This window comes from Mustela erminea, chromosome 3, assembly GCF_009829155.1.
Source record: "Mustela erminea isolate mMusErm1 chromosome 3, mMusErm1.Pri, whole genome shotgun sequence".
Lineage (NCBI taxonomy): Eukaryota > Metazoa > Chordata > Mammalia > Carnivora > Mustelidae > Mustela > Mustela erminea.
This window is the reverse complement of record NC_045616.1, coordinates 26,341,668-26,355,300: the sequence shown is the minus strand read 5'-3', so window position 1 is coordinate 26,355,300 and position 13,633 is coordinate 26,341,668. Positions and strand designations below refer to the sequence as shown.

Sequence of the window (13,633 nt, the reverse complement as noted above, 5' to 3'; positions counted from 1 at the left end):
GGGCAGGGATGTTCTTAGATCGACTTTGCCAATCAAGATAGAGGGTCCGACCCTGGTCAACCAGACAGGCTGCACTGAGGCAGAGGCAAGGCATTGAAAGAAACTATCCTAGGGGCTGAGGCAGCTGATTCTGGGGATAGTTTTCTCTCATTCTCTCATTTCTTTCATATCCCCTGAGGATAGTTTTCTCTCAATGTACCCATGGGTCCACCCAATGCATCTCATGAGGCATGAATTACCTTATCAGTCACCGTGGGTGCCGCCATGTTCCTTTGCTGTTTGGACTTAGCGGACTCTTTTAGGGCATCTTTACTCCCTAAGGTTAAATCCTGAATCTTTGGTCCACTAGGTTGAGCTTTACAGCTCCTCTGGTGTACCAGAAGGCGGTCCGGGGCAAAGGTCCGGCCACAGTTTGGACAGGGCACCAGCTGGGTTTGACTTGGCCCCTCTTGGTTGGACTGTCCGGTGGGAAGTGGCTGAAGCTTCTGTGGGAGTGGTCGGCGGAGCTCCCTGGGGAGCCGGTCATTTTCTATTTTCCACTTTTCCAGGCATTTGGGCTCGTGAATGGGAAGGGACAGAGTGCCAAACTCCCTACCACAAATGTAGCAGGTGAGAGTCTGTGGTCGGACGGGGATGCTACCAGCAGCCTTCCTGGGACCAGCACCATCATCAGAACTGCTGAGGGTTGGTGCTCTGGTCCCATCATCCTTGGGCTTGCAGCTTCTCTGGTGAACGGGAAGCCGATCTGGCAAGAACGTGCGGCCGCAGTATTCGCAGGGCAGCAGCTGAGCCTGGGAACTTTGGAACGCTGCCTCGTTCACTGCCTGAAGATCGTAGGACCCGCTGCCCCCGAGAGGCTGAGGTTTAGAGGGCTCTGGCCTCCTCAGGTTCTTGGGCAACTTGCTGTTTTCAATCCGCCACTTCTCCAAGCACTGGGGTTCATGAATGGCAATTGACTGGGACCCAAATTCTCGGCCACAGATATAGCACACCCGGAACCCAGGCCTGCGGGGTGGGATCACCGGGGGGCTGGGCTGACTTTCCGACATAATTCTCCTACTGGACTGTCGTGAGAGTATTACCGTCCCAGGCCTCGTTTTCTGAGGTCCTGTCTTTATTTTTCCTGCATGACTGACATTCTCTGTGTCTGGCAAAAGGCTGGAATGGGAGTCCCCACAGAGAAGGGCCTGGCTGAGAAGGAAGGTGGGCTCTTTAGAATGGTGGAAAGCCTGCTGCAATTTGTTGCAAACCTTTTTCTCCTTTCCTGTTTCCATCAACAAGCAAGTCTTTCTCTAGGCTTGCTCTGATTTCAGGCCAGACTCATTTTGGGATTCTGCTCAGACTGAAGGTTAGTCAGGTTGGCTGTCCTGGGGTTCCACATTGTTGCCAACTTCTTAGACCCAGAGACTCTGACTCACAGCTTCATTGCAGGGCAGCAGTCTGGAATGCTGGAAAGTCCTCATTAAACCTCAGATGCCTCCAAGATCTGTGGGGGAAACATAAATCAATAACTCATTACACACACACACACACACACACACACACACACACACCCCCTTAGATCATAAGTCAGTAAAGAGCAGTAATATATATATGTTTTTGACCTAGTGTCCTCTTTGGCTAGACAGTAACTAGCACCTAAGAGCTGTTCAGTCAATGCTGAAATAAATTTGAAGAAAATTTCCACTATGAATCGCACTATTACTGTATTGAAAGTAGTGTTCTGCCCAAAGACCAACAATCACACACGGCACAATCCAACAGAGGCATGATGGTGAGACCACAGAAGACAGAACTAAGACCTGTGACAACTCAGTTAATGAAACTGCTGATAATGTAGAAAGTCATTTCTACCCTCTTCAGCATTCTTAACTTTTTAGTGTCATGGATCCTTTTGACAGTTCTCTGAAGCCTATGGTATTAAAGGCAAAGATCTTACTATCTCAAGTGAAACGAATTTTATTGAAATAATTGATCAAATATCTTTGGTCATAATATGTATTTTATTCAAGATATGGTAACAGGCCCGACTTAATGAATGCCCATTAGCCTAAGCTTAAGAACACCTGCCAAAGGAATTCAATAGTAGATATTATGAATGTTATCAGGAAAACCCACAGAGGGGGTAAACTTCTTATAACCTAACATGTATCCACTTTTCTTTATGATGGGAATGGAGTGTGAATAAATTGGGGCCATAGATGTCAAACCAAGAATGCAACCCTGGCCTACAACCTTTCCTGGTAAATTATCTATAGATTTTCCTGGGGATGAAGATGCTCAGATTTTGCTTGATGTTCTTTATGTAACTATTGTACTTAGCTCCTTGTATTATCTCTATCTCTATCTGTATCTATAGCTATACTGATAGATAATATAGATACTAATTTTAATATTAGATAACACAAATAATATACAATTGGATAAATATTATCTATTTCTATATTATAGTTATGTATTACAGAATATATTATCATATATAATATATAATAACTATAATATGGAAGGTAGATAATATAGATAATATCTATTATCTATAAATATACTTTATATTTATATATTATATATTGTTATAGTATCTATTATATTTATTATTTATTATTTATAATTATTTTAAATTTAAATTATGTTAATTATCAATAATAATTCATTAATGTACTATTATATTTAATCATACATAATTATATTCCATACTAGATATTAAGATGGATATTATCTATCTTCAAAATTATTTTTGTAAAAATATGGCTCATGATTTTCCCCGAAAAACCAGAAGGGCAGGTTGATAAAATCTCATCATGGGCAGAAGGGTAAGGAGTTTTTACCCTGGAAAGAGGCAAGAGTCAGTTTCACCCAGGGTGAAGATTATTCTCTAGGGTCCAAGAAAGATTACCATTCGGCGTTTTAGGGCCTCCTTCATTTCCTGAAGAGGGATTAGGGTCTGGGTGAGAGGCTCTGTATCACCGACCCCCCCATCACAAAGGGATCAGCTCCTGACCTGAGGCTGGACCCTACAGACCACAGGAGACCCCTGAGTTCAGGCTGCTGGTAATATCACAACACTGGGCATTGTGTTTGATGAAAGACAAAAAGAGCTTTAAGACCTATGCCTCGTTTCTGTATTTTGGTGCCAAGGAAGGTCTGGATCTTTGCAAATAAGACAGACTATCGGATCAGCTCTGGCACAGAAAGCAAGCGATTCTTCATTTTGACAGATCCTAAGACAGTGATATTAACACATGTGACAAAAGAATGCTGGCCCCAGGGTAGCCAGCACAGAAAATGAAGCTCACAGAAACAAAATGGGTCCTCTGCCTGGCACCATCCAAAGGAAAAAGGGGGTCTAAAAAACAGAAGGAACCTAGGAAGATGATTTCATGAGGTTTTGATCAGCATGTGGGGGTAATAACCTCCAAACCACTCTGCTTCCTTGGTTCGGACATCTTGTTTATCAAGGATCCTGGGTTTCCTTTCCATTTTTCTTCATACCAGAACGCTGCAGATAACAAAAGAACTTAAGAAGACAGGAGACATCAATGCAATTACATAACCTTACTCCCCCTAAACTTACTCACAGTTTCTCTCTCTCTCTCACACACACACACATATACATACACAGAAACGAACACACACACACGGCTCCCAGCAGATCAGAATACTGGGGAGGCCCCATAACTCACCCCAGCAACTCCTGTCTCCCTTAGGATCAGGTGAGAGGACAAGTATTTACTGAATACAAACTATGCATCAGATATTGTACAAATTTGTTATATACAGTGTTTCAGTTAATTCTCAAAAATAAGGCAGGTATGATTGTTTCAGTTTTACAAGTGAAGACACTATGAGTCAGAAAAGACAAGAGACTGGCCCACGCCAGTCCGTCTGTAAGTGACAGAACTGGGAACCCCTTCCAGCTCTCTTTGGCTCTAGTAGTTGGCTCTTTCCATGATTCATTCTGCCTTAGATTCTACCGACAGAGCTTCTTCTCTTTAGTTTTTATCCCGGTTTTAATGGAGGATGCATACGTCTCATGGGAAGGTAACTAAGCTCCCACCGGCCTTTATGCTGCCCTTGAGAAGGAAGTGTTAAAGGGAGGAGGAAAACAGGGCACGGAGGGGGCGGGGGAATGGGTGTGTGGGGAACAAGCCCCTGTGGTGGAAAAAGCAGAAAAGCGAGATTGGGGTTCCTGGAGACAGCATCTTCCCCAAAGCAACAGGGCTCATTTTAGTTTGCTGGAAGTGGTTTTCTCGATGACGTTGGCCATCTGCAGCCTGTGCAATACAGATCCTATTCCCGATCACACCAACATCCCTGGGAGAAGTCTGTGTTATTTCCTAGACATGGGGATGGGCCAGGGGGATCTGGGGTGGTATAATGAGCACAGGGTGAAAGCAAAAGCTGCCCCAAGAGGCCAGACGGTTGCTCCCTTCACCGCCCCTTCATCATTTCAATTAGGGATGGTTCTTGCAGTGTGCAGGTATTTTCCTGCTATACATATTTTCTCTGCAACAAACCTGAGAGTGTCATGAAATTCCTGACTGTATCTTAGTAAATTTTTCCACTATCTCTTTCCTCCTTCAATGTCCTCCTAAAATTGTTATCTTACTGTGCTTAAAGTTTTCAAAATATGAAAGAGGAGGTAGCTGGAAGAAGTGAAATCTTTGGGAACCGCAGCATCTAACGGAGAGTCTTGTGTTGTTTCTTTCCACCCAGGATTCTGGCAAAGCCTAGCAAGGCCAGTCACTCTCCCCTATATGTTAGTTCTAAAAGCAAAAGTACTGGAAAATACTAAATACATACCGTTAGATCACTTAAGAAACTGGCTTGCCACATAGACACATCGTAAAGCAATGTTGCGAGTTTATAAAGAGAACTACTTTGCAAAGCCAGGCAGCTCTACCCCAAGCAACCGTGGAGAAATGTTCATTCCAGTTGGTCTGAATTATCCATTTTGACCATATTTGCACATAGAATATTTAAAGAATGTCTTGGAAGGCATCACATTTTATCAACATGATACCATTTTTCCATGCCCTTTGGGGTTCACAAGAAGGGAGAGACACTCACAAGGATGAATATAATAACCATGGAAATCCAAACCCATCTTGGCATAGAAGGTGTTTCCCTATTAAAAAAGGTGTGTGTGGGGGGGAGGGCATAATCAAAGGATTAAATCTTTAAAAAAAATTTAATCTTTTGAAACAAAATGAAGGTAAGCAATGCATGCCCCCTTCCCTGTTAGTATAGAATCCAAATTCTTTAAATGGACAAATGAATACTTAAGAAACATGGAGTGAAGCTGGTGCTGGCTCTGAGCAAAATCATAAAATAGAGGAGGTTTGTCTTCAATATCCTCCGTCCACCCCATTCAGCAGGCTCCATTCTCCCCTGCCTGGTGTCCTTATATGCTCGCTAGTCTCCCTTACTTTTGAACTCTCCCTTTTTCAAAAAGGAGCTGATAGACTTATTCACACCAAGGCTTACGACTGATGAGGTAATATCCCTCCCACAGTCTGGCAAAGACAACTAGTCCCCCACCAGTAGTAACTTTGCCCAACTTCCTCAGATTTAGAGAGCCCCAATTTTTAGCTGGGCACATGATTTCCCAACTTCAAGTCGCAGGCCCCTTTGCAGAATTATATAAGACGTGTCTACAGTGTGCTCTTCTTTTCTTCCTTCAAACTGATGCTTTAAACATGGACGTGATGGCTGGAGATCTAGCAGCCATTATGGACCAGACTACATTCATGTGACTCCTAACATGATGGAGTAGACACCTGGATGGACTTGAGTCCCTAATAATGGTGGAGTCACCATACAAGCTCTCAAGTGTCACCCTTGGCCTTTATTTACATAAGAGAAATAAATATCTGACTGTATTGTAGCCACTTTTAAACAGTCTTTTCCTTGCATGAAAACTATAACTAGAATCTAAATCTAATGAGACACCATTGTATTTTAATAGCTGCCATTGGCTTAGCATAAAAGGAATTCTAATAGCGATATTTCAAACTTTAGGGTCTACTTTTATGAAAAGCAAAAAAAATTTTTTTTTGAGATAGTACACCTTGGGGGCAAAATTGACTTACTAAACATATACTTTTTACTGAAAATCAGAAATACAAACATTGAAACTATAAATATGAACCAATGGTCCTTAAGAAATTCATTCATGATCTTCCTTTCCTAGAATTCTGTTTTGGGGGAACAAATTTGAATGACATATTTTGTTTCATGGAAATAAAAACTTATTTTCCACAAGCTTTGGAAGGAGCTAGAGTGCATCTGTTGTGACAATTATTAACATTATCTGAGTATTCCAAACACTCTTTTCTGTATTCATTTTCCCTATGCTCACTCTCGGACTCCACGTGCTCCGTAATAGACAGGATTAATCCTAACCTCTTCCCTTTGATACATCAGCCCTAGGAATGATATCTGCTGTCTCCTTCATAGAATTGTGTTCTTTTTTTATCCTGCAAGTTACTATCTACGTAACGACTTCCTTCCTGGTTAACAACTCTTTATATGACATTGTAATCAAATAATTGGCATGGTTTCTTGTCTTATGACTGATACAACCACCCTCAGAAAATAAGTAATAAGAATCTGTGATATTCAAGCTGCATAGTTCCTCAGTATTGCAATAAATATAAACTCAAATGAATTCTTCCATAGCAGCTTAGAAAATCATACGGTGCTGAGCACCCAGGTAGCTCAGTCATTAGCATCTACCTTCAGCTCAGGTCATGATCCCAGGGTCCTGGGATAGAAGACCACAGTGGGCTCCCTGCTCAGTGGAAAGCCTGCTTCTCCCTCTCCCACGCCCCCTGCTTGTGTTCCCTCTCCCTATATATATCTCTCTGTCAAATAAACAAATAAAATTTTTTAAAAAAAGAAAAGAAAATATTGTGCTTATCTTAACATTCAATCCTCAACTTTCAGACCACTGAAAACAAATTTTAATTTTATATCATCATCATGCTTCGAGAACTAGAAAATGTCGCTTTTCCTTCTGTGACCGATTGAATGAAACCAAAACAGGAAATCCACCTTTTTAAGCATATTCATATTTTCTTTCATTTTACATGATTGTCTTCTGCAGCTGACTGCCCAGCCATAAGGCCACCACTGTCACACAGGGAGTCAAAGTGATCCCATTCCTAGATCACAGATGACCGGGAAAGGGGGGTAAGGGGAGTGGTCCAGGTCACTCTGGTTGATTCCCTGCACTCCTCTTTGCATAGCCACTAGGCCAGTAGCACCTGTGGTCCTCAAAAATTGTAATGGGAGTGACAAAAGACCAGATGAGAGCAGCTAGGAACTGGAGGTGGACTGGTTTGGGAAAGACAGGAACAGCACTGAAAGGTAAACTAATAGAAACACGTTCAGAAAAGCCACTGACCCTGAGGCATATGGCTTCAAGGGAATCTGCCTGTCCCTGTTGGCAATTCCAGGCTGATTCTGAATAGCTAATGAAAATTTACCCTTCCTTGTCTTTCCTTCACTGCGAAGAATTTTAAACCAAGAAGTCAGTTTCTTCACCTTCATTCAATCTAATTGTCAGGTGTGTAGACATAATAGTCTATGGTGTTAGGAGAGCCATGCAAACAGAAAATGGGAGAAATGTACTCTTTACACTTCTAAGTAGAGCTTTCGGTAAGGACATTTTATGTTGTTAAAGCTCATAATACCACTCTATGAAGGCTGTTGTTAGATCAAGCCTGTAATTTTCACTCTATATTGAGCTTCCAAATCACAGAGTACTCTAGAGTCACGAACGCCACACAGGTATGACCACGTAATTGTAACATTGACATCTGGAGGGGTGGAGAACTGGTTATAGAAACCATCAGTACAATCACATTAGAATCCTATCGTGTATAGAAATTCAAAGTGTAGACAAAAAACAGTGGGGGGGGGGAGTCAAGCTGTTGAATCATAAACAAGCATACAAACCATCTTTTCTGGGCAAAAATCCTAATAAAAATAGCTCTATTCCAAATAGAATAAAATAGCTATTCCAAATAGCTCTTTCGTAAGACTTTAAGGCAGTAGGTCATACACAAAATCTGGCCCGTTAATAAGTTCTTTTTGACCTTCCTAGAGTTAAAAATGGTTTTGGGTGCCTGGGCGTCTCATTTGGTTGGGTATCTGACTCGTGATCTCAGCTCTGATTTTGATCTTGGGTTGTGAGTTTAGTCCCCACATTGGGCTTCATGGTGGGCATAGAACTTACTTAAAAAAAAGTTTAGGGAGGCCTGGGTGCCTCAGTAGTTTAAGCATTTGATTCTAGGTTTCAATTCAAGTCGTGAACTCAGGGGTTATGGGATCAAGCCCCACACTGGGTTCCACATTTAGTAGGGAGTCTGCTTGAATATTCTCTCCCTCTGCCCTTCCCCACTCTCACTCACTCTATCTAAAATAAAAAAGTTTATCTTCTTTCTTTAACAAAAGTCTGAATTAGGTGCCATTATTTTAAAGTTGGGAGATGTCACACAAAATCAGGATTTTGGTTTCTTTTGAGAAAGTGGGAGAGCTGACCATACAGAGCCCACATTCCAATGTGGCAACAACCTACATTGACTGATACTGAATAAAGGCTGTGTCTGTGGGTCAGACAGCCAGTCTTCACTCTTCCGAAGTTTCTCATAAGTCCTTTGCTTTATTTATTTGTAATTCATCCTTGATTCTCAAAAGGATTTGAGTTCCTGACCATAGCCTCATTTTAAAGTGTCCCTTTCCCCCATTTTTATCCTCAATTAAATATTTGAATATCACTTAAAGGAGCACTTGCCCTCAGTTAATTGGGAATCCAGTTGAAGGCTTTTCTATGAGAAATATTTACTAAAAGCATGACAGATTTATTGGTAAAAATTCAGAAACAAAGCTTCATAATGACAGCAGAGTGAGGCTGAAAGACTTATTTCTAAGAGGGAAGGAAATATCCGAAGGGAAAAGAAAGAATCAGTGACCTGAGGAGGAATTTTCATACATTAATGGAAGGTCACAGGAAATGATGCATCTAATTTCAGAGAGAAAAAAAAAAAAATCAAGCAGCCAGTGTTTAGATCAGCCACAAGAGAGATGGTAGAACCAAAGAAAGGAAAAAAGAAAAAAAGACAAACACAAAAAGAAATGTGTTTGGAGACCATCTGAACTTTTTGGAAGCATTCCCATAATTATTTAGTTACCGATGATATAACAAGAGCTACTCGTCTGCTTAAGCCAACGGTTCTTGATTTACCATTAAATGATCCCTCACATGAAGAATGTTGCATTGCTTAAGTTATTAATCTAAAGAAAGAATCATTCAGTCAAAAGAACATCAACAAACCATTAAAAACATACTGCTAGATTTCCAAGATTTGGGCTGGAACTGGAAATACTTCCTAAGAGAATTACGCTTCCCTGTATAGATTACAGAATCTGGGGCACTTTTTCTTTCTGACAAACTAGCCATTTTGTCAAGTACCACTTACAAATTAGTTTGAACTGAAAATGTATAAGAACAGCCAGTAATTCCCTCTCAACCTAGAATGAGGTATCAGATATCCATCAAGTGTCTAAAGTTGATGTATTACGATAAAACATAGTGGGGGAAAAGATAGATATTGTTTCAGAATTTAAAAACTGTAAATAGGTGCATGTGTTTCCTAGCCCCCATCACCTGATATGTTTGCACAGGGTTCCCACTGTCTTCTTGCTCCTGATTTATCATCTCAGTACGTTACCCAGTGGGATATCTTTGGCACAGACTTGCAAACCACAGAGGGGTAGTATCAGAAGGACAATCACTGGATCCGTGTGTCCAGGTGGAAAGAAGCACAAAGAAGAATACAGCTGCCTTTGAAGGGTCAGATTGGCCAATGGGAGATGGGCCTCTCTGTATCCTGGAGGAACCTTTTCTTAACCACATCACCCACTTACCAGACAACAGCCTCAAAATTGTGCCTTAGTGCGACCCACCTCACCTACCTCCAGGAGGTCCGAGCCTCCCAGAGCCTGGCTGACACGTTAATTGATCGTCATTACCATTCATCGCAGACATCAACACCCTTTGTGAATGCTCTCTCCACCCAAAGCTGTTTCTCAGGAAAGTCCCTGGGAAGAAAGTCAAAAACAGGGCCGAGCCCATGAGGCTGGGCTTCTGCTGTGAGTGTAATGAATGCACCTCTATTTTCTGGTTTGATCGGCATGACTTCCCTGGTGGTGGCTCTGGAGACCTGGGAGTTTATGTACGGCCATGGGGTGAAGGCTGTTTCTGAATGTGGGTTCTTTGTTGCTCTTCTCCCCACATCTCTGGTCCTCCTATGTAAATAAGTCATCAACAAGCTATTGTCATTCCATTTGAAATCTCTGACTCTCATGAACAAAGCACTCTTTCACAGGCCAGATGGTCTGAGATCCCTAATGGTTCGGAGTCCTCCATACAACATCCTTTCATTGCTCAGGAATCTTACATAGGCTCTCCCCTGCTGAAGAAAACCACTAGAAGGCGTCCTCTGGGATCTTGGGGGAACCTGTCCATCCTCTCTGTCCCCAGAGCCCAGGCCAAACAGGAAATATGGTGACAGCTCTTTATTTTTCAACCTTCTTAGCTTGTAGTTTGATTTTTAAATTTACTTAGTAAATTTAAAACTACTTAGTAGTTTAAAATGTACTGAAAGCCTCTTTCCACCCCACTCCTGGTAACTATCAGATAGCAAGGAAGTCAGTCAGAGTGTCAAACTGCTTTGTTCTGCTTTCCTTTAGTAAACACAAAAAAGATCCATGTGTATTTTAAGTCATACCTTGGATCAGAAATATCAGGAAACTTTAAATAAACACACGAGTTTAGGAAAAAATAATAAAAGAAAACTGTCTTACTCAAAAAAAAAGAGGAAGGAAATATCAGGATATCTGATTAGAAGAACACAATTTAAAATCAACGGTGTGATTATTGATTTTTCCACTTTCTTATGGTTTTACCGCCTTCTGTGCTCTCTCTTGCATTTGCTTTCATTGTGTCCGCTGTCTGTCTGTCTCCATTTTAGGTGTGGAAGGACAACCCCAACACAATAGAGAGGGTGTCATTAGGAAGGGCACCCTATGGTTGATTCTACTGTCAGTTTGCTCTAGAGCCATAAGGCAGTGCTGACCACTCACACTAGAAAAGTGTGGCTTATATTTTAACTCTGTTATATTTTGGAAGAAGAAGGATTAGAAATGATAAGCCCAATATAATGATACGAGTCCTCAAAAGTGGACAGCCTTTCCCTGAAAGAGGTAGGACAACCAAAGCAGAAAGGGGCCCAACCACCCATGGCTGACTTGAAGATGGAGGAAAGGAACTATATATGCTAAGGAATGTGTATGGCCTCTAGAAGCTGGGAAGACCAAGGAGACATGGGGCCTCCAAAAAGGGCTCCTAAAAATGAACACAGCTTTGCTGACACCGATTTTAGCCTCAAGAGACCCATGTTGGATCTATGACACAGAGAACTATGAGATAATGAATTTGGGTCGTTTTAAGCTGCTAGTGTTAATGTATTTTGCTACAATAGCAAACTAAAGCATCCCAAAAGAAAGAGACCAACACTGTGAATGCAGACTTCTGCAAAAATGTTACTCAGTTAGTTTTGGCCACACTGTACCCCAGAATTTTAATAGTTCACAGTCACCCAGCTCTAGTCTCCACTGGAAACATCACTGCGGGGACTCTATCCCAGGGCATCAGGTGGCCTGCTAGAATGATAATTATAATGCAATTCACCTTATGGTAACAAAGGCATAAATATTCATATAATATTATACAGGAGAGTCTCACCTAGTGTGACTTGGGAAATAATTCTTTCAGACTTGGCATTCTCCTCAATATGATCTATATAGCTTCCCTGTCTACATGTCAAGCTTGTATCCCCCTTTCCTCTTTGACTGTATTCTTTGTCTTAGCATCTACATGATTCCGTAAGGTAGAGTCTTTATTGACTGCTCATGGCTAACTGACTCCATTTTGTGTTCAGGGTTGTGCTGTCTGCATGACAAGGGTCCCCTTCTCTCTTTTCAACTGTGTTGTGAGGACCACTAACAGTCTTCTCAAATGATGGAGCTGGATGGTTAAACCGTTCTTAGGTGGAAAGGTCATTATCAGTTTGGATTCTGAGCTGAAGAGCCATTTCCGTTTTGTAGAGCAATTTCTTATTTGGGATTGTAGGGTATCAGATATGCCACTTTGGCATAAGGATTATTTTGAGTTGAAGGCAATTGGGAAGAAGAAGATGTCAGAAAAGCTCTCTGCTCTCACTCTATTTGCCTAAAAGCAAGACATAAATTTGTAAAGACGTCTCTCTTTCCCAAATCAGGAAGGAAACTCAAAGGCAACTCTACTCTTGTCAGCTCAGAGCCAAGCACCAAGAGGAAGCTACACACAACATCACTAAAGAGCCCGTATCTTCTATTAGTTTCCCCCATATATTTACTTCCTATATTTTGCCAACCCTAAAAGCCTAAATCTCTTTGCCTTGTTACTCCTTCACAAATTTATTGTTTTTTGTTAAGATGCAATGTAAACATCAAATTCTGACCACCCTAAGAGTTTCTCATCCTGTGTGTAAGTATGAGGCACCAGTTAATACACTCTATCTTTCTCTTGTTAATCTGTCCTTTTTTAAAAAATGGATTTCTGTGCTCGCTTCGGCAGCACATATACTAAAAAAATGGATTTCTTTTTTTTTTTTTTTTAAGATTTTATTTATTTATTTGCCAAAGGTCACAAATAGGCAGAGAGGCAGGCACAGAGAGAGGAAGAAGCAGGCTCCCTGCTAAGCAGAGAGCCCGATGCGGGGCTCGATACCAGGACCCTGGGACCATGACCTGAGCTGAAAGCAGAGGCTTTAACCCACTGAGCCACCCAGGCGCCCGTTAATCGTTTATTAGCAATATTCTGTAGGCCCAACCACTGAACTGAAAAAGGTATAGAAACTTTTTCCTCTCCCACAGAACCCTAGGATAAAAAGGATCCCCCAACATGTTGTGCCAATGTCATTTTGTTTAATCCCATTAGATGGCATCAGTAGTTCATGGTCAATTACAGTTCAGCCATTTCATACCCATGTATATGCAGTACATAAATACGAGAAAAGCAAAAACGAAATTTGGAATATACTGTAAAAATAGCAGAGGACCATTGGAGATATTGCCTATAGTGCTCAGAAAAAAAGAGGTAGATTTGATTTTAATACCGAGGTGACTGTTTGATCAGTAACTGTGTCATATTTGGAAGTTCTGCATAGGTAGAAGAGGGTTGCCCTGGATAAGTCACTGCATTAACATGATGTAGCTACCTAAAATATGGAACTTGCTTTCATGTTTCCCTGTCTGTGTGCTCCTCACAAAGAAGAACAACTTGGCAATTCAATGTCAGAGTGTGTTGTTTAAGGCTGGGTTGATTGTTTGGTCTGCCTTATCATTGTGTCCCCAACCCTAGTTGTGGCCATGTGATCTGCTGTTGAGCTAGGTCTCCCTCAGTCAGTACTGATGTGATTGACTATTCGGATTTAATTGCAGAAGTTTGCGCTTTCCTAGGTGCTTCTTATCCCATTTGTTTTTATCACATTGTGATCCTTTAAAGTGTGTCTTGTTATCTAGATAA

The 13,633-nt window shown here is 41.4% G+C and overlaps 1 protein-coding gene across 4 annotated transcripts in view; it reads right to left on the bottom strand.

Moving 5' to 3' along the window:
• The window catches only part of LOC116586014 (zinc finger protein 474-like), a 57,926-nt gene that overhangs the window by 30,445 nt on the left and 13,848 nt on the right, over positions 1 to 13,633 (bottom strand). For all 4 annotated transcript variants that reach the window (XM_032335467.1, XM_032335468.1, XM_032335469.1 and 1 more), the window contains one exon: positions 240 to 1,486. In XM_032335467.1, the coding sequence (XP_032191358.1) occupies positions 240 to 1,274 (1,035 nt within the window). In that variant the 5' untranslated portion in view covers positions 1,275 to 1,486. The remainder of the gene's footprint in view (positions 1 to 239; positions 1,487 to 13,633) is intronic.